The sequence below is a fragment of the Pseudophryne corroboree genome, unplaced genomic scaffold (genome assembly GCF_028390025.1).
Source record: "Pseudophryne corroboree isolate aPseCor3 unplaced genomic scaffold, aPseCor3.hap2 scaffold_1002, whole genome shotgun sequence".
Classification (NCBI taxonomy): Eukaryota; Metazoa; Chordata; class Amphibia; order Anura; family Myobatrachidae; genus Pseudophryne; species Pseudophryne corroboree.
This window is the reverse complement of record NW_026967629.1, coordinates 41350-63319: the sequence shown is the minus strand read 5'-3', so window position 1 is coordinate 63319 and position 21970 is coordinate 41350. Positions and strand designations below refer to the sequence as shown.

At 45.5% G+C, this 21970-nt stretch overlaps 1 protein-coding gene across 1 annotated transcript in view; it reads left to right on the top strand.

Moving 5' to 3' along the window:
* The window catches only part of LOC134987396 (putative nuclease HARBI1), a 57026-nt gene extending 35436 nt beyond the window's left edge, over positions 1 to 21590 (top strand). Inside the window, exons 2-5 of the mRNA XM_063950495.1 lie at positions 19009 to 19104; positions 19215 to 19583; positions 21136 to 21285; positions 21392 to 21590. Coding sequence (XP_063806565.1) covers positions 19009 to 19104; positions 19215 to 19583; positions 21136 to 21143 — 473 coding nt within the window. The 3' untranslated portion in view covers positions 21144 to 21285; positions 21392 to 21590. The remainder of the gene's footprint in view (positions 1 to 19008; positions 19105 to 19214; positions 19584 to 21135; positions 21286 to 21391) is intronic.
* The last annotated feature ends 380 nt before the right edge of the window (positions 21591 to 21970 follow it).

Genomic DNA, 21970 nt, shown 5'->3' with positions numbered 1-21970 from the left:
GTAGCTGTGTGAGTAAGATAAGCGACCCTAGTGGCCGACACAAACACCGGGCCCATCTAGGAGTGGCACTGCAGTGTCACGCAGGATGGCCCTTCCAAAAAACCTTCCCCAAACAGCACATGACGCAAAGAAAAAAAGAGGCGCAATGAGGTAGCTGTGTGAGTAAGATAAGCGACCCTAGTGGCTGACACAAACACCGGGCCCATCTAGGAGTGGCACTGCAGTGTCACGCAGGATGTCCCTTCCAAAAAACCCTCCCCAAACAGCACATGACGCAAAGAAAAAAAGAGGCGCAATGAGGTAGCTGTGTGAGTAAGATAAGCGACCCTAGTGGCCGACACAAACACCGGGCCCATCTAGGAGTGGCACTGCAGTGTCACGCAGGATGGTCCTTCCAAAAAACCCTCCCCAAACAGCACATGACGCAAAGAAAAAAAGAGGAGCAATGAGGTAGCTGTGTGAGTAAGATAAGCGACCCTAGTGGCCGACACAAACACCGGGCCCATCTAGGAGTGGCACTGCAGTGTCACGCAGGATGTCCCTTCCAAAAAACCCTCCCCAAACAGCACATGACGCAAAGAAAAAAAGAGGCGCAATGAGGTAGCTGTGTGAGTAAGATAAGTGACCCTAGTGGCCGACACAAACACCGGGCCCATCTAGGAGTGGCACTGCAGTGTCACGCAGGATGTCCCTTCCAAAAAACCCTCCCCAAACAGCACATGACGCAAAGAAAAAAAGAGGCGCAATGAGGTAGCTGTGTGAGTAAGATAAGCGACCCTAGTGGCCGACACAAACACCGGGCCCATCTAGGAGTGGCACTGCAGTGTCACGCAGGATGTCCCTTCCAAAAAACCCTCCCCAAACAGCACATGACGCAAAGAAAAAAAGAGGCGCAATGAGGTAGCTGTGTGAGTAAGATAAGCGACCCTAGTGGCCGACACAAACACCGGGCCCATCTAGGAGTGGCACTGCAGTGTCACGCAGGATGGTCCTTCCAAAAAACCCTCCCCAAACAGCACATGACGCAAAGAAAAAAAGAGGCGCAATGAGGTAGCTGTGTGAGTAAGATAAGCGACCCTAGTGGCCGACACAAACACCGGGCCCATCTAGGAGTGGCACTGCAGTGTCACGCAGGATGGCCCTTCCAAAAAACCCTCCCCAAACAGCACATGACGCAAAGAAAAAAAGAGGCGCAATGAGGTAGCTGTGTGAGTAAGATAAGCGACCCTAGTGGCCGACACAAACACCGGGCCCATCTAGGAGTGGCACTGCAGTGTCACGCAGGATGGCCCTTCCAAAAAACCCTCCCCAAACAGCACATGACGCAAAGAAAAAAAGAGGCGCAATGAGGTAGCTGTGTGAGTAAGATAAGCGACCCTAGTGGCCGACACAAACACCGGGCCCATCTAGGAGTGGCACTGCAGTGTCACGCAGGATGGCCCTTCCAAAAAACCCTCCCCAAACAGCACATGACGCAAAGAAAAAAAGAGGCGCAATGAGGTAGCTGTGTGAGTAAGATAAGCGACCCTAGTGGCCGACACAAACACCGGGCCCATCTAGGAGTGGCACTGCAGTGTCACGCAGGATGGCCCTTCCAAAAAACATTCCACAAACAGCACATGACGCAAAGAAAAATTAAAGAAAAAAGAGGTGCAAGATGGAATTGTCCTTGGGCCCTCCCACCCACCCTTATGTTGTATAAACAGGACATGCACACTTTAACCAACCCATCATTTCAGTGACAGGGTCTGCCACACGACTGTGACTGAAATGACGGGTTGGTTTGGACCCCCACCAAAAAAGAAGCAATTAATCTCTCCTTGCACAAACTGGCTCTACAGAGGCAAGATGTCCACCTCATCATCATCCTCCGATATATCACCGTGTACATCCCCCTCCTCACAGATTATCAATTCGTCCCCACTGGAATCCACCATCTCAGCTCCCTGTGTACTTTGTGGAGGCAATTGCTGCTGGTCAATGTCTCCACGGAGGAATTGATTATAATTCATTTTAATGAACATCATCTTCTCCACATTTTCTGGATGTAACCTCGTACGCCGATTGCTGACAAGGTGAGCGGCGGCACTAAACACTCTTTCGGAGTACACACTTGTGGGAGGGCAACTTAGGTAGAATAAAGCCAGTTTGTGCAAGGGCCTCCAAATTGCCTCTTTTTCCTGCCAGTATAAGTACGGACTGTGTGACGTGCCTACTTGGATGCGGTCACTCATATAATCCTCCACCATTCTTTCAATGTTGAGAGAATCATATGCAGTGACAGTAGACGACATGTCCGTAATCGTTGTCAGGTCCTTCAGTCCGGACCAGATGTCAGCATCAGCAGTCGCTCCAGACTGCCCTGCATCACCGCCAGCGGGTGGGCTCGGAATTCTGAGCCTTTTCCTCGCACCCCCAGTTGCGGGAGAATGTGAAGGAGGAGATGTTGACAGGTCGCGTTCCGCTTGACTTGACAATTTTCTCACCAGCAGGTCTTTCAACTCCAGCAGACTTGTGTCTGCCGGAAAGAGAGATCCAAGGTAGGCTTTAAATCTAGGATCGAGCACGGTGGCCAAAATGTAGTGCTCTGATTTCAACAGATTGACCACCCGTGAATCCATGTTAAGCGAATTAAGGGCTCCATCCACAAGTCCCACATGCCTAGCGGAATCGCTCCGTGTTAGCTCCTCCTTCAATGTCTCCAGCTTCTTCTGCAAAAGCCTGATGAGGGGAATGACCTGACTCAGGCTGGCAGTGTCTGAACTGACTTCACGTGTGGCAAGTTCAAAGGGCATCAGAACCTTGCACAACGTTGAAATCATTCTCCACTGCGCTTGAGACAGGTGCATTCCACCTCCTATATCGTGCTCAATTGTATAGGCTTGAATGGCCTTTTGCTGCTCCTCCAACCTCTGAAGCATATAGAGGGTTGAATTCCACCTCGTTACCACTTCTTGCTTCAGATGATGGCAGGGCAGGTTCAGTAGTTTTTGGTGGTGCTCCAGTCTTCTGTACGTGGTGCCTGTATGCCGAAAGTGTCCCGCAATTCTTCTGGCCACCGACAGCATCTCTTGCACGCCCCTGTCGTTTTTTAAATAATTCTGCACCACCAAATTCAAGGTATGTGCAAAACATGGGACGTGCTGGAATTTGCCCATATTTAATGCACACACAATATTGCTGGCGTTGTCCGATGCCACAAATCCACAGGAGAGTCCAATTGGGGTAAGCCATTCCGCGATGATCTTCCTCAGTTGCCGTAAGAGGTTTTCAGCTGTGTGCGTATTCTGGAAACCGGTGATACAAAGCGTAGCCTGCCTAGGAAAGAGTTGGCGTTTGCGAGATGCTGCTACTGGTGCCGCCGCTGCTGTTCTTGCGGCGGGAGTCCATACATCTACCCAGTGGGCTGTCACAGTCATATAGTCCTGACCCTGCCCTGCTCCACTTGTCCACATGTCCGTGGTTAAGTGGACATTGGGTACAGCTGCATTTTTTAGGACACTGGTGACTCTTTTTCTGAGGTCTGTGTACATTTTCGGTATCGCCTGCCTAGAGAAATGGAACCTAGATGGTATTTGGTACCGGGGACACAGTACCTCCAACAAGTCTCTAGTTGGCTCTGCAGTAATGATGGATACCGGAACCACGTTTCTCACCACCCAGGATGCCAAGGCCTCAGTTATCCGCTTTGCAGTAGGATGACTGCTGTGATATTTCATCTTCCTCGCAAAGGACTGTTGGACAGTCAATTGCTTGGTGGAAGTAGTAAAAGTGGTCTTACGACTTCCCCTCTGGGATGACCATCGACTCCCAGCAGCAACAACAGCAGCGCCAGCAGGAGTAGGCGTTACACGCAAGGATGCATCGGAGGAATCCCAGGCAGGAGAGGAATCGTCAGAATTGCCAGTGACATGGCCTGCAGGACTATTGGCATTCCTGGGGAAGGAGGAAATTGACACTGAGGGAGTTGGTGGGGTGGTTTGCGTGAGCTTGGTTACAAGAGGAAGGTATTTACTGGTCAGTGGACTGCTTCCGCTGTCACCCAAAGTTTTTGAACTTGTCACTGACTTATTATGAATGCGCTGCAGGTGACGTATAAGGGAGGATGTTCCGAGGTGGTTAACGTCCTTACCCCTACTTATTACAGCTTGACAAAGGCAACACACGGCTTGACACCTGTTGTCCGCATTTCTGTTGAAATACTTCCACACCGAAGAGCTGATTTTTTGGGTATTTTCACCAGGCATGTCAGTGGCCATATTCCTCCCACGGACAACAGGTGTCTCCCCGGGTGCATGACTTAAACAAACCACCTCACCATCAGAATCCTCCTGGTCAATTTCCTCCCCAGCGCCAGCAACACCCATATCCTCCTCATCCTGGTGTACTTCAACACTGACATCTTCAATCTGACTATCAGGAACTGGACTGCGGGTGCTCCTTCCAGCACTTGCAGGGGGCGTGCAAATGGTGGAAGGCGCATGCTCTTCACGTCCAGTGTTGGGAAGGTCAGGCATCGCAACCGACACAATTGGAGTCGGACTCTCCTTGTGGATTTGGGATTTCGAAGAACGCACAGTTCTTTGCGGTGCTACTGCTTTTGCCAGCTTGAGTCTTTTCATTTTTCTAGCGAGAGGCTGAGTGCTTCCATCCTCATGTGAAGCTGAACCACTAGCCATGAACATAGGCCAGGGCCTCAGCCGTTCCTTGCCACTCCGTGTGGTAAATGGCATATTGGCAAGTTTACGCTTCTCCTCCGACAATTTTATTTTAGGTTTTGTAGTCCTTTTTTTACTGATATTTGGTGTTTTGGATTTGACATGCTCTGTACTATGACATTGGGCATCGGCCTTGGCAGACGACGTTGCTGGCATTTCATCGTCTCGGCCATGACTAGTGGCAGCAGCTTCAGCACGAGGTGGAAGTGGATCTTGATCTTTCCCTAATTTTGGAACCTCAACATTTTTGTTCTCCATATTTTAATAGGCACAACTAAAAGGCACCTCAGGTAAACAATGGAGATGGATGGATACTAGTATACTTATGGATGGACTGCCGAGTGCCGACACAGAGGTAGCTACAGCCGTGGACTACCGTACTGTGTCTGCTGCTAATATAGACTGGATGATAATGATATGAAATCAATATATATATGTATGTATATATAATATCACTAGTACTGCAGCCGGACAGGTAGATAATATATTTATTAGGTAATGATGACTGATGACGGACCTGCTGGACACTGTCAGTTTAGCAGCACCGCAGACTGCTACAGTAAGCTACTATACTATACTAGTAGTATGTACAAAGAAGAAAGAAAAAAAAAACAACGGGTAGGTGGTATACAATTATGGATGGACTGCCGAGTGCCGACACAGAGGTAGCTACAGCCGTGGACTAACGTACTGTGTCTGCTGCTAATATAGACTGGATGATTGATAATGAGATGAAATCAATATATATATATATGTATGTATATATAATATCACTAGTACTGCAGCCGGACAGGTATATATATTTATTATGTAATGACTGATGACGGACCTGCTGGACACTGTCAGCTCAGCAGCACCGCAGACTGCTACAGTAAGCTACTATAGTAGTATGTATAAAGAAGAAAGAAAAAAAAAAACCACGGGTAGGTGGTATACAATTATGGATGGACTGCCGAGTGCCGACACAGAGGTAGCTACAGCCGTGGACTAACGTACTGTGTCTGCTGCTAATATAGACTGAATGATAATGATATGAAATCAATATATATATGTATGTATATATAATATCACTAGTACTGCAGCCGGACAGGTAGATAATATATTTATTAGGTAATGATGACTGATGACGGACCTGCTGGACACTGTCAGCTCAGCAGCACCGCAGACTGCTACAGTAAGCTACTATACTATAGTAGTATGTACAAAGAAGAAAGAAAAAAAAAAAACCACGGGTAGGTGGTATACAATTATGGATGGACTGCCGAGTGCCGACACAGAGGTAGCTACAGCCGTGGACTACCGTACTGCGTCTGCTGCTAATATAGACTGGATGATAATGATATGAAATCAATATATATATGTATGTATATATAATATCACTAGTACTGCAGCCGGACAGGTAGATAATATATTTATTAGGTAATGATGACTGATGACGGACCTGCTGGACACTGTCAGCTCAGCAGCACCGCAGACTGCTACAGTAAGCTACTATACTATAGTAGTATGTACAAAGAAGAAAGAAAAGAAAAAAACACGGGTAGGTGGTATACAATTATGGATGGACTGCCGGGTGCCGACACAGAGGTAGCTACAGCCGTGGACTAACGTACTGTGTCTGCTGCTAATATAGACTGGATGATAATGATATGAAATCAATGTATATATGTATGTATATATAATATCACTAGTACTGCAGCCGGACAGGTAGATAATATATTTATTAGGTAATGATGACTGATGACGGACCTGCTGGACACTGTCAGCTCAGCAGCACCGCAGACTGCTACAGTAAGCTACTATACTATAGTAGTATGTACAAAGAAGAAAGAAAAAAAAACACGGGTAGGTGGTATACAATTATGGATGGACTGCCGAGTGCCGACACAGAGGTAGCTACAGCCGTGGACTACCGTACTGTGTCTGCTGCTTATATAGACTGGATGATAATGATATGAAATCAATATATATATGTATGTATATATAATATCACTAGTACTGCAGCCGGACAGGTAGATAATATATTTATTAGGTAATGATGACTGATGACGGACCTGCTGGACACTGTCAGCTCAGCAGCACCGCAGACTGCTACAGTAAGCTACTATACTATAGTAGTATGTACAAAGAAGAAAAAAAAAAACCACGGGTAGGTGGTATACAATTATGGATGGACTGCCGAGTGCCGACACAGAGGTAGCTACAGCCGTGGACTAACGTACTGTGTCTGCTGCTAATATAGAGTCTAGACTGGATGATAAATTATTGATAATGAGATGAAATCAATATAATATCACTAGTACTGCAGCCGGACAGGTACTATATATATTTATTATGTAATGACTGATGACGGACCTGCTGGACACTGTCAGCTCAGCAGCACCGCAGACTGCTACAGTAAGCTACTATACTATAGTAGTATGTACAAAGAAGAAAGAAAAAAAAAAACCCACGGGTAGGTGGTATACAATTATGGATGGACTGCCGAGTGCCGACACAGAGGTAGCTACAGCCGTGGACTAACGTACTGTGTCTGCTGCTAATATAGACTGGATGATAATGATATGAAATCAATATATATATGTATGTATATATAATATCACTAGTACTGCAGCCGGACAGGTAGATAATATATTTATTAGGTAATGATGACTGATGACGAACCTGCTGGACACTGTCAGCTCAGCAGCACCGCAGACTGCTACAGTAAGCTACTATACTATAGTAGTATGTACAAAGAAGAAAGAAAAAAAAAAACCACGGGTAGGTGGTATACAATTATGGATGGACTGCCGAGTGCCGACACAGAGGTAGCTACAGCCGTGGACTACCGTACTGTGTCTGCTGCTAATATAGACTGGATGATAATGATATGAAATCAATATATATATGTATGTATATATAATATCACTAGTACTGCAGCCGGACAGGTAGATAATATATTTATTAGGTAATGATGACTGATGACGGACCTGCTGGACACTGTCAGCTCAGCAGCACCGCAGACTGCTACAGTAAGCTACTATACTATAGTAGTATGTACAAAGAAGAAAGAAAAAAAAAAAACCACGGGTAGGTGGTATACAATTATGGATGGACTGCCGAGTGCCGACACAGAGGTAGCTACAGCCGTGGACTAACGTACTGTGTCTGCTGCTAATATAGAGTCTAGACTGGATGATAAATTATTGATAATGAGATGAAATCAATATAATATCACTAGTACTGCAGCCGGACAGGTACTATATATATTTATTATGTAATGACTGATGACGGACCTGCTGGACACTGTCAGGTCAGCAGCACCGCAGACTGCTACAGTAAGCTACTATAGTAGTATGTATAAAGAAGAATGAAAAAAAAAACCACGGGTAGGTGGTATACAATATTATATATATATATATATATATATATTATATACAATTATATATATATATATATATATATATATATATATTAAACTGGTGGTGATTGATTATTAAACTGGTGGTCAGGTCACTCACGTTGCAACTTGCAACTAGTACTCCGAGTCCTAAGCAGACAATCACAAAATATATTATTATACTGGTGGTCAGTGTGGTCACAACAATGGCAGTGTGGCACTGACTCTGGCAGCAAAAGTGTGCACTGTACGTTATATGTACTCCTGAGTCCTGCTCTCAGACTCTAACTGCTCCCCACTGTCAGTGTTTCCCCCACAAGTCAGATAATACAATACACTTACAGTCACACTATCTAATCTATATCACTTCAGCAAGTAGTATAGTAGTATAGTAGTACTCCTCCTAATAATGCTCCCCAAAATTACTACTACTGTGTCTCTCTCGTCTCTACTGTGTCTCTCTCTTCTCTAAACGGAGAGGACGCCAGCCATGTCCTCTCCCTATGACTCTCAATGCACGTGTGAAAATGGCGGCGACGCGCGGCTCCTTATATAGAATCCGAGTCTCGCGATAGAATCCGAGCCTCGCGAGAATCCGACAGCGGGATGATGACGTTCGGGCGCGCTCGGGTTAACCGAGCAAGGCGGGAAGATCCGAGTCGCTCGGACCCGTGAAAAAAAACATGAAGTTCGGGCGGGTTCGGATTCAGAGGAACCGAACCCGCTCATCTCTAGTAGAAGCATTCCCTGCTGCCACAAATACTGCTATGTTCACTGCAAAGAAAATTGTGCAGGAATTTGTGTGTAGATATGGTATCCCTAGAATAATTGAAAGTGATAGGGGTACCCATTTTACAGGTGAAGTCTTTCAGGTCATGTGCAAGCTGATGGGAATTAATAGCAAGCTGCATACTCCGTACCGTCCACAGGCGAGTGCAAAAGTGGAGAGAGTGAATAGCACTATTAAGAACAAGCTGAGCAAATTAATGGCTGAAACTGGATTGTCGTGGCCAGAAGCTTTACCACTAGTATTGTACAGCTTCAGAACCACTCCCAGGTCTCCCCTTAACCTATCACCCTTTGAAATCCTTTTTGGTCGACAACCTCATGTAATGATAGACCCCTAGGATGATTTGAAATGTAATAATGAAGTGACTGTGAAATATTTGGTTAGGATGAACCAGCAGCTGAGAAATCAACAAAGAAATTTAAAGCTGGTGATTCCTGACCTACCGAACAGTAATTGTCATGACATTGAACCTGGGGATTATGTGATGATTCGAAATTTCTTACGCTCAGGTTGCCTCATAGACAGGTGGGAAGGACCATATCAAGTCTTGTTAACCAGCACAACAGCATTGAAGGTCGCCGAAAGAGAGACTTGGATCCACTCGTCCCACTGCAAGAAGGTCGCTGACCCGGAGAGAACTCGTGACAAAGAGCAGAGTGTAGAGAATCTCATATCACTGGAGTGTCTGTTCAGGGAAAGTCGAGAGGCAGGACTGTTGAAAGGCATCTGAGCACAGAGAGTAACAAGAGCTAGACCGGTTGTCGTACCACTTTCTTTTTTCACCTCCCCCTGCATTTTTCCTTTCTTTTCTCCTTCTTATTTTCTACCTTTCTCCTAACGAAATGGATCGATCACAAGAGACTGCGTTTCGGGTTCTGTTAGTAATTCTGTTTTTGATAAGGACAGTTTGTTTTGGTGAGGGTCCTAGAGAGGTCGAGCAGGGATCTGGAATGGGTTCTGATGGCAAGTATGAATTTGTAGGATCTCAGGATCAGCGCATCACTTTAGTAAAGGCTGGCATCAGTAAGCGCTCTGGTAGTCAGGGAGCTCGGAGGCACTGTGAGGGGTTATTGTCTGATGAATATTGTATTTTTAGGAATTGTGCGAATATAGGCCCTCATTCCGAGTTGTTCGCTCGCAAGCAGATTTTAGCAGATTTGCTCATGCTAAGCCGCCGCCTACTGGGAGTGAATCTTAGCATCTTAAAATTGCGAACGATGTATTCGCAATATTGCGATTACACACCTCGTAGCAGTTTCTGAGTAGCTCCAGACTTACTCGGCATCTGCGATCAGTTCAGTGCTTGTCGTTCCTGGTTTGACGTCACAAACACACCCAGCGTTCGCCCAGACACTCCCCCGTTTCTCCAACCACTCCTGCGTTTTTTCCGGAAACGGTAGCGTTTTTTCCCACACGCCCATAAAACGGCCTGTTTCCGCCCAGTAACACCCATTTCCTGTCAATCACATTACGATCGCCAGAACGATGAAAAAGCCGTGAGTAAACTTACTAACTGCATAGCAAATTTACTTGGCGCAGTCGCAGTGCGGACATTGCGCATGCGCATTAAGCGGAAAATCGCTGCGATGCGAAGATTTTTACCGAGCGAACAACTCGGAATGAGGGCCATAGTTGAGGATGGGTGCATCCAGAGATGTCAGTCCAACCTTAATATCGACATGGACCGTTATCCATTGAGTGATTACCACTCACTAGTGGGTAAGGTCTTAAACCAGACAGAATGCTGGGTGTGCTCACAGGTACCTCAAGGTCAGAGCAAGTCAGGATTAGTACCGTACCCTTTAGCAATAGATGAGGTACTCGAATTACGGGGTGGGAGACCGGTGGACAAGAAATGTAATATTTCTAGGCCCCCTAGCTTGAAGCTCCACCAGTATCATGTAGATACATCCTTATTGTGTTTTAATATTTCCAATTACCGAAAACCGGGAAATTGGGAAGTGACGTGGAATAACCAGACAATGACCTTTTCACACAGAGCTGATAGGATACCCATAGACTCTGAACTTGTATGCCAAATAGCCAACAGTGGAAGGTATTTCTGGTATAGGTATACTCGAGGAAGCAAGACCATGTGGGTTGGAAAAGTATCGCCAGGGTATTGTGCTCATATCATCCAGCCCAATACTTGTACTGAGCAGATGGGAGAACTAGGGATTGGTTTCTTTACTTGGAAAATTTGTAATATGGTGATGTTATATTTTGTCCCCTATGTTCTCCCAGATGATGCCTATTTCATATGTGGGAGGAAGGCGTACAAGTGGCTTGCCCCGAGCTCAGAGGGATTGTGTTATATTGGGAGAGTACTACCAGAGGTCATGACCATAACCCATGATAAGATGAAAGACGTTCACCGCAGTGCTCAGGCTCCTTATACTCATACTCACTATGAACACATCATCAAGAGACACCTCATAGATAGGACAGAGCACGCAGCCTCTGATTTGATCCACGAATCCACCGGGATTCAATTCCTTCTCGCATTAGACATCACCCGTACTGCCAGAGGAACTATAAATTATAGGTATATCCATTCGCTAGCGAACTTGATAGATAATATCACTGAGATGTATGACGACACCTTCAGGTATACGGGAAGGGAGTTACAAGTTTACAAGAAGGAACTGATTCAGCACAGGATGGTCCTAAATTATATCACAGCCGTGACAGGTGGGTACTGTGTTACTCTGGCAACTCAATATGGTGTGAAGTGCTGCACGTATATTACAAACAGCACTGATGACCCAACGGAGATTATTGATCAAAAGATGGACGATATCTTACAGTTGAAGTGGGAGTTCAGGAGGAAGCACAATCTTACCTTAGCGACTGTGAGTAATGAACTGACCGGCTGGGTCTCATGGTTGAACCCACGAAATTGGTTCTCAGGTTTAGGAGAATGGGCTCAAAATGTAATTATGAGTGTAGGGAAGTTTCTCCTTTGTATCCTGGGAGTCGTCATAATTATTGGTTCGATATTTAGGTGTGTTCGAATTCTGACGCGGCGCAAGCACGGCACAAAGTTGATGAGTCTAAGGAGCGAGGGCGCTGTTACAGCAGCAGATTTAATTTATAACCCATCCATAGAGACAGTGTTATGATAAGGGTTGCAAATGAATTCCATGGCCTGTTTCTTTCACCCGTTTTTCTTTTGTTTCCCCCTCTGCCCAGATACATCCATCCGGAAAAGACATCAGCCCTACCCAAAATGTTTATGTGAATGTATTTTAGATATGTGTCTTATCTTCATCTCTGCAACCTCCATTACATATTTAATCCAAATAGTGCACAATGTACACATAGTCTCCCTGCACCACATCAGAAAGTAACAGCAGTTTAAATGGTAACATAACAAAGGGATTCACCTTTATCCAGCTGAAGGGTATTTTAAGGGTAACATTCCGGTGTTGGTTTGAGAAAGATTGCATGTTCCTGCGGATAGTTATGTGCAGGAGCAGAATATAGATATAAACTGTATTTACTGTACATTATGTATGCGGCGGGAATCCAGAGGAGACCACCCACAAGAGCAGTTGGAACAGACATCGCCCACCTATTCAAACCGACCTATGACCTCTCCTGTACTGTAAATGACCATCCCTGTGTCCAATGGACAAAGAGATTACAGTATCCATTGTGTTATGTTTTGGATGAATTGTATAAAGAGAGCCTGCAGCAGGCCTGGTCAGACACAAGACTCACAAAGTTATCTATTAGATGACCGAGGACCGGACCAGGTAGAGCGGCGAATCCAATCACGTATGTACCATTGAATGTAGCCATTATTCTGTTGTAGTATTGTATTGTTTATATTGTAACACCCTTTCAGCAATAATACGCTGTGGTGTCGGAACCCAGTGGTTTAACTACGGACTGGTGTCGTGTCTTTCTTTCCCTGCTAAGGTTTAAAGTGTAATAGCATCGCACTGCATTGCTGCATAAGGTTTAAAGTGTATTCATTGTGTGTGTACGCGCTGTGTGTACTTTGTACCGTCAGCGCGGCATTTGTACGCAAAGTCCGTACACAGTAACAGCGTAAAAGGTGCGTAGAGTGTGTATTGAGTTTAGCGGCCGCAGCGGCTCCATGGTAAAGTGTATTTAAAGTGTGTATAAGGTATAGCTTTCATTCCTGTATATAAATCAGCATTCTCAGAGGTGACAAGTGTCAAGTCAGTGTCAAGGAATACTATTTGGTGGTGTGATGGCTGGAATTAGAGACTTGTGCAAACTGTAAACATCTTCACGTATTAATAAACAGCACGACCTGTGTGGCCCTCACTTTTCATGTACATGATCCCCTACATCAGTTGAACATGTACTTGCATTTTGAATGTTAATCAGCCCCTGAGAGAGAGAGAGAGAGACACACACGAGAGAAAAAGGGTGGGTGAGTGACAGAGTGAGAGCAATGAAAGCAAGAGAGATAGTAAGAAGAGGAAGAGGCAAAATGATGGGAGGAAGACAGGGAAAGAGAGATGGTAGAAGAGGAAGAGGCAGAATGACGGGAGGAAGACAGGGAAAGAGAGATGGTAGAAGAGGAAGAGGCAGAATGATGGGAGGAAGACAGGGAAAGAGAGATGGTAGAAGAGGAAGAGGCAGAATGATGGGAGGAAGACAGGGAAAGAGAGATGGTAGAAGAGGAAGAGGCAGAATGATGGGAGGAAGACAGGGAAAGAGAGATGGTAGAAGAGGAAGAGGCAGAATGATGGGAGGAAGACAGGGAAAGAGAGATGGTAGAAGAGGAAGAGGCAGAATGATGGGAGGAAGACATAGAAAGAGAGATGGTAGAAGAGGAAGAGGCAGAATGATGGGAGGAAGACAGGGAAAGAGAGATGGTAGAAGAGGAAGAGGCAGAATGATGGGAGGAAGACAGGGAAAGAGAGATGGTAGAAGAGGAAGAGGCAGAATGATGGGAGGAAGACAGGGAAAGAGAGATGGTAGAAGAAGAAGAGGCAGAATGATGGGAGGAAGACAGGGAAAGAGAGATGGTAGAAGGGGAAGAGGCAGAATGATGGGAGGAAGACAGGGAAAGAGAGATGGTAGAAGGGGAAGAGGCAGAATGATGGTAGGAAGACAGGGAAAGAGAGATGGTAGAAGAGGAAGAGGCAGAATGATGGGAGGAAAATCAGGGAAAGAGAGATGGTAGAACAGGAAGAGGCAGAATGATGGGAGGAAGACAGGGAAAGAGAGATGGTAGAAGAGGAAGAGGCAGAATGATGGGAGGAAGACAGGGAAAGAGAGATGGTAGAAGAGGAAGAGGCAGAATGATGGGAGGAAGACAGGGAAAGAGATATGGTAGAAGAAGAAGAGGCAGAATGATGGGAGGAAGACAGGGAAAGAGAGATGGTAGAAGAGGAAGAGGCAGAATGATGGGAGGAAGACAGGGAAAGAGAGATGGTAAAAGAGGAAGAGGCAGAATGATGGGAGGAAGACAGGGAAAGAGAGATGGTAGAAGGGGAAGAGGCAGACTGATGGGAGGAAGACAGGGAAAGAGAGATGGTAGAAGGGGAAGAGGCAGAATGATGGGAGGAAGACAGGGAAAGAGAGATGGTAGAAGAAGAAGAGGCAGAATGATGGGAGGAAGACAGGGAAAGAGAGATGGTAGAAGGGGAAGAGGCAGAATGATGGGAGGAAGACAGGGAAAGAGAGATGGTAGAAGAAGAAGAGGCAGAATGATGGGAGGAAGACAGGGAAAGAGAGATGGTAGAAGGGGAAGAGGCAGAATGATGGGAGGAAGACAGGGAAAGAGAGATGGTAGAAGAGGAAGAGGCAGAATGATGGGAGGAAGACAGGGAAAGAGAGATGGTAGAAGGGGAAGAGGCAGAATGATGGGAGGAAGACAGGGAAAGAGAGATGGTAGAAGAAGAAGAGGCAGAATGATGGGAGGAAGACAGGGAAAGAGAGATGGTAGAAGAGGAAGAGGCAGAATGATGGGAGGAAGACAGGGAAAGAGAGATGGTAGAAGGGGAAGAGGCAGAATGATGGGAGGAAGACAGAGAAAGAGAGATGGTAGAAGAAGAAGAGGCAGAATGATGGTTGGAAGACAGGGAAAGAGAGATGGTAGAAGGGGAAGAGGCAGAATGATGGGAGGAAGACAGGGAAAGAGACGGGGCCGGTGTAAGGTCTCTGTGCACCCTAGGCAAAGCTGCAGCCTAGCTCCCCCTAACCTGCAACCCCCCCCCCACCACCACCACCACCACGGCCACCACCTCCTGGAAGGGAGATGAAGGTGGGATGGGGTGAATTGCATCATTATACATATACAGAAAAAAGGGACAACACTCAAGGACTTTTAAAGTGATAAAGTATACTGTAAACAAGGTTAAAAAAAATTGTATGGAGGGGCGTGGCTTGTGGTCTGACTGCACGGACGTGTCCCAGGGAAGCTCCTGCATGCTTTTGCCCTAATAATCCCCTTTATGCCAGAATAACCCATCTACTTACCCCCAGAGCACCCTTTAGTTGCCCTTGCCGCTCTGTGTGTGCTGGAGGTGCGCTGCGGAGCCAGAGTATAGGTTTATCCTGTGCTTGCGGGTTGCGGCCTTCCTCCCGTAGTGAAGCCGGGACCTGAATTTCGGGACCTCCGTCCGGACTCCTGTGAGGTCCAGGTGCCACGTATCAACAAGCGGCAGCAGCGTTTTAAGAGAGGGGGGGGCCCGGGTGCAGCCTCCTCCGTGTGGGCCCCCTCCTCTCTGCCGGCAGCGGGGAGAGTCTGAGCACTAAAGCGCTCAGACTCTACTGCGCATGCGCAGATCCCTGGGAAAATGGTGCAACGGCCATTTTCCCTGAGATTTCTCTACTGCTCATGCACAGAATTCCGTGAAAATGGCCGCTGGGCCATTTTCACTGAGTTTTAACACCACCGTGGACGTCGCCAGGACTCCGAAGGGGTGAATATTCACAAAATGGGTGCAGCATGTGCGGTGGGGGCCTACTCTGGACTCAGCGGCCCGTGTACAACATAAAAACCGCACCCATTATAGAAACGCCAGTGACAAGCGGCCTAACATCCCTGCACGCCTCCTATCTGTAGTGCTCTACTGGGAGCCGTGGCGATGAGAAGACCCCTGGAGCTGCGAGTCCTATGCTGGGACAAGCCACTGGGATCCGGTGATGGTGGCCATCTTGGAGGAGGCAGTAAGTGGAGCTCGGATGCCGCTCTCGCACGGGCAGTCCCTATTTGCTACGCTCCCCTAGCTGGCGGTGTCTTGCTGCAGACAGTGGGGGAGACATCTGGCCCCTGGAGCTGCAGATCACTAACAGAGGCAGACAAAGGAGAGGCACGCTGGAACTTGTTGACGGCGGCCATCTTTGAGAGGGCAGCATGAGCTTACCCGTGCTGTGATGTCCCTGCAGTGCTTAGCAGACAGCAGGATCACTGTGCTAGTGGGCGGTTGACTGCACCGTGTGTGGATTCCTGTTATAAATGTATTATATATGCATACAGTACACTCTGTTGGGACTGATCATCAGGGCCCCCTGCTGTTGGTTCTTATACTGCATCTCCCTTACTTTTAGCACAGTGGGGTATATTTACTAAGGTCCCGATTTTGACCGAGATGCCGTTTTTTCTTCAAAGTGTCATCTCGGGAATTTACTAAGCAGAAATCACGGCAGTGATGAGGCCATTCGTATTTTTTTGCAAGTCCAAGAATAAAAATACGAATGAATACACCATCGGTCAAAACGCGGCTGTTTAGATATGAATCTCGGTCATTTACTAACAATTCGTATTTGTAATGTCTACCGTGAAAATGCATTTGCGGCCGTGAAAAAATACAAATCGTAAAAAAGTCCTAAAAAAAAACAGACCTGCTTTAGAGAAGCGTGTTTACATGTGTAGTCAATTATCCATTACTCACACCTGAATGTTTGGCCCTATAAAAGGGTCCCAGGCACAATTTGAAATTCTCTCACTCTGAAATGGCGGCTGTGGTGTGTGCTACAGATGTTATGGTTGCTGGGGGATACCTGAGACTGGTCCATGAGTCTGGAAGCAATCTGGGCCAGGTAAGTCAACATGGTCAGCAGGTTGTACAGGTGCCGCGGAGGCTGCGCCAGCCACGTTATTTTAGGGGTCGTTTAAACTTAAATGCATTGTCTGATGATAGGGTCATACAGATGTTTTGCCTAAATAGAACCAACATTTTTCGCCTGTATGACCTTGTCAAACTGGGACTAGACCCTGAGACAGCACGCTCTCGCTCTGTCTCAGGCCTGCACAAACTCCTGGCTGTGTTACACTTTATGGCTACTGGGAGCTTCCAGGCTGTGTCAGGCGACGTTATTGGTATCTCCCAGCCCACCTTTTCTAAATATTTGAATCAGGTGAGTTGAAAAATACATACACGTCTATGTCTAAGTGTTGCTTCTGTAAGCTCTTATAACACAGTATTGTATTGAATACAGATCATGACACTCACCTTAGATTTATTAATGTCCACTCAGGTTTTGGATGTCTTGGAACCACATATAAATGCCTCTATCTGCTTCCCTACCCAAGAGTCGCAGTGGCATGCTGTCAGGGTAGCTTTCTATGAGCTTGCTCACATGCCCAATGTGCTGGGGGCCATAGATTGCACACATGTTGAGCTGAGACCACCTAGGGGCCGACAATATATCTATACTAATCGGCATTCTAGCCAATCAACTAATGTCCAGGTGGTTTGTGATGCAAATCTCAAAATTATGAGTGTGGTTGCAGGTTATCGAGTACAGATGGGTTTTCTTCCCCTAGCGCAAGATTAGTAAAGATGAGAGACACAGAAGTGAAAAGAAATTTCTTTTATTCTAAAATTGTATAAAACATAATATGGTTATAATCATCAGTGTAAAATCACTGGTTATGTGATGTGCAAGTGATTATGACACCTATTACCGGTAAACATATAGACAAACTACATAAAACATATATAACATGTACTAATGCCAATTGTCCATAGCAAGAAAAGTCTATTTATTATAAAAGCTGTTGTCTGAGTACAGAGGAGGTGCACTTTTTAGCGACTTACCCTCTCTGATGTATTTCAGGTTCTGCAATTTCCAACAGGTGCAGGATATATCGGTGCATATGTAACACAGTCTTTAATGTGTGCTGTGACGTCAGAAGTCCCTGTTAAGCAACTTGTGACCTATTGTTTTTAAAGTTCAAGAGTACCTTGATATTAGTTGCATAGCCAGTCTTGAATGGTTTCAGGTGGGTCTTCCAGATGAGAGTATCCCCCCTAAGACAGATGGAGCTGAAGTCCGCCGGCGGAGATCCTGCAGATGCCGTTTCTCAGCGCTGAATGGCGACGCGTTTCGCCTTGGATCAAGGCTTCCTCAGGATATCCTGAGGAAGCCTTGATCCAAGGCGAAACGCGTCGATTACAGATTGAATCGATCCCGCACTTTGCCATTCAGCGCTGAGAAACGGCATCTGCAGGATCTCCGCCGGCGGACTTCAGCTCCATCTGTCTTAGGGGGGATACTCTCATCTGGAAGACCCACCTGAAACCATTCAAGACTGGCTATGCAACTAATATCAAGGTACTCTTGAACTTTAAAAACAATAGGTCACAAGTTGCTTAACAGGGACTTCTGACGTCACAGCACACATTAAAGACTGTGTTACATATGCACCGATATATCCTGCACCTGTTGGAAATTGCAGAACCTGAAATACATCAGAGAGGGTAAGTCGCTAAAAAGTGCACCTCCTCTGTACTCAGACAACAGCTTTTATAATAAATAGACTTTTCTTGCTATGGACAATTGGCATTAGTACATGTTATATATGTTTTATGTAGTTTGTCTATATGTTTACCGGTAATAGGTGTCATAATCACTTGCACATCACATAACCAGTGATTTTACACTGATGATTATAACCATATTATGTTTTATACAATTTTAGAATAAAAGAAATTTCTTTTCACTTCTGTGTCTCTCATCTTTACTAATCTTGCGCTAGGGGAAGAAAACCCATCTGTACTCGATTTCCATAGCGGAACCAGGTAGTGATTCCGCATCCCTTCCCAGAGCAGCATCCATAGTAAAGTCAGAATACCTATCTGTTAGCGCAGTGCCACACTCTCCCCTTTTTTCTGTGGTTGCAGGTTACCCTGGCGGCTGCCATGACTCCTTCATCCTCAGTCAGTCATCTCTCTTTGATAAATTTGAGGACGGACAAATGCCTGATGGCTGGCTGCTGGGTATGTTCAAAGTGTGTTGTGTGTATGTGTGTTAACTACAAACACTTTTTTTTTTTTGAGTAATTATTCATCAGACACATGTACTAATGTTGCCTATATCTGTATTTCAGGTGATGGGGGTTATGGCTGCTACTCTTGGCTACTGACTCCATTGTCCCAACCTGATTCTCCTGCTGAACACAGTTACAATCATGCACATAAGGCTACGCGGAATGTGATAGAAAGATGTTTTGGTGTGCTGAAATCTCGGTTTCGGTGTCTGGATAAATCTGGTGGCCTTTTGTTGTATAGTCCCTCCAAGGTGACTAGGATTGTGTTCTGCTGCTGTTTTCTACATAATCTGTGTTTGAATCAACATCTGGCACATGATGATGTAGAAAACAGTCAGCAAGCAGAGGAGTTAGAAACATCTGGTGACAGTGTGAGTACAGATGTAGGGAGGCAGGTAAGGCAAGAAGTGATTCAGCGGTATTTTGCTGGTAAGTTTTTGTTGGATGTAATTAACCTTGACTAAACCCTTTGCAATACATTTTTGTAAGTGTGATTGTGTGTTTTGTTACTTAGTGTTTGTTCTTTATAGTGGTCTGTACATTTTAGTTAGTGATTGTTCAAAATACATTGTCATTCATTACCCCAGAAAATAATACACACATAGCGTGTTCTACAATGTTTGACACAGACACCGGAAGTTGTGTGATTTGAATAATCAAAGTTTTATTGTGTTTCTAAATTTTTATTTTGTTGTTATTTTTTTTTCTTGTGGGTGCCGTGCTTTGTGCTGGGTCACTGGCACGTGCTCGGGAGGATCTACGAACAGGGGAGGTTACTGGGGTTTGGATAGGGGTCGTGGTTCCTGAGCTGGAGCTTACTTGTTGTGCTGCCATCAAAGTGATGCTTTGGCTTAAATTGTGGATGCTGGAATTCAGTTGGTTGTTACTTGCAGTGTGGCTGGCCACAATCCTCGACAATGACTCATTTACCACCTGATTGTGTTGGACCAGTTGGATGAGTGCTTGCTGCTGGCGCTGTTGCTCATCAATTATGCGCGTTAAATTAGCCAGCATTTGAGTGTTGTCGGTCCGGATTTGCTCCATAGAAGTGGCAATTCTGCCTACCTGGACAATCAGTCTGCCAGAGTTCCTACTAATGCGCGGCAGATGATGGGGCAGACTGGCAAGGTGTTGGGTGTGGGCGTTCAGGCAGGCAGTGTTTTGGCTCTGTTGGTTTGTCAAACTGGACCAAAAGTCCGCGGACATTTGTGGCTGGGGTGGAGCTTGGAGCAGTTGTGGAGTAATGGAGGGTTGGGGGATATCCTGCGGCTGGGTTGCCTGGGTCTGAACAACGGGTGTTAGTTGCAGTGTATAGGTGGCCTGTTGGTCTGGTTCCTGCTGGTCCACGTCGGCCATGAAGGTTGGTTCTGTATAGGGTGGCCAACATGCACTGTTTAGTTTACATTTAATATATTTTGTAGTCCTAAACATTTCAAACTTAATAATACTCCGGACATTTTTATATTTAAGTTGTGTATTTCTAAACGAGTAATATTTTGTTTATAAAAACATATGTCCCATCACAGGCGTGCACATAGACTGACTGGCGGGTTCCACACCTAACTACCTCCCCTCCACAGTATTATAGTGTTCTGTCACCTCCCCTGTCCAGGATATAGACTGCTCACCTGGATGGTCCAGAGGAGCGGATCAAGTAAGCAGTCTACATCCATGACAGGGGAGGTGTGTGAACACTATAATGCTGTGGTGGGGAGGTAGTTAGGTGAGTAAGTTGCTCTTCTTTTTCTGTGCACGTGTGTGGACTAAATTTAGTAAGATGGGTGGTAATTTTTAAATGTGATGTTGGCCATAGCAAACAATTAGACTTTGTTAATTTTTGCATTTGCACCTTCAAGAAGTTTATTCGTGAAATCAGATTGGTTGTTATGGCAAACATGTCATCTCAACTACAAATCACATCATAGTAAATGTACTGTGTCTAAATTTTTGAATGTGTTTAGTGTATGTTTTTACTCACCAGATAACTGAGGTGATCGGGGCTCATCACTTTGGGGACTAGCCAATAGTGCCTGTGGTGGCTGGGACAAGACTGCAGAGATGCGCCGCCTGGGTGGGGAAGATGGATCCGCTGATTCCAAATCAACATGGCGCGTCTTACTTGGCCTCCTCGGTAAGTTACCCGAGCCCTGTGATGGGCGCCTTAGAGGGCGGCTTGCAGAAGAAGAACCTATGTGAATAGATAAACATTAATATTTTGTACTTCTATGTGTTTGCAGAATATGTGACTACAGTGAATTCTTACCTGCAATCCCAGCACCCACATCAGTTGGCAGTGGCCTGTCTGGAGCGCTGGTCTGGCGTACTGTTGAAAAATTGAAACAAACATTATGACCATACTTTGAAAAAACATTGTTAACTGCAAAACCTTAGTGTACTGTAACCATTTTGAACGTAATGTAAAGTAAACTAATTTCTGCTTAAAATAATCTGGATTACTTAATTTGGTGTGTATTTACAAATGAACATGGTGTTGCACTAAATAATCCAGAAACATTGATGAATTGTGTGCAATATATTGCAGAGATTGATTAATTGCTAATTGACCCAAACATCATTTTAAAAAATAGATATGCAAAAGAATTCAAAACACACGAACAAATTAAATAAATATGCAATTAGATACAACAGCTATGGACAAGCAATATCTCAGATTAAGTATTGGAACTACACATACCAGCATGCACTGCACCTTATTTAACATTCACTAATCTAAAAACACAGCCAAGGCATGATGGGAAATGTATTTTAAAAACACAATTACAGCTTAAGGGTGCACAGGCCTGAACAACATGACC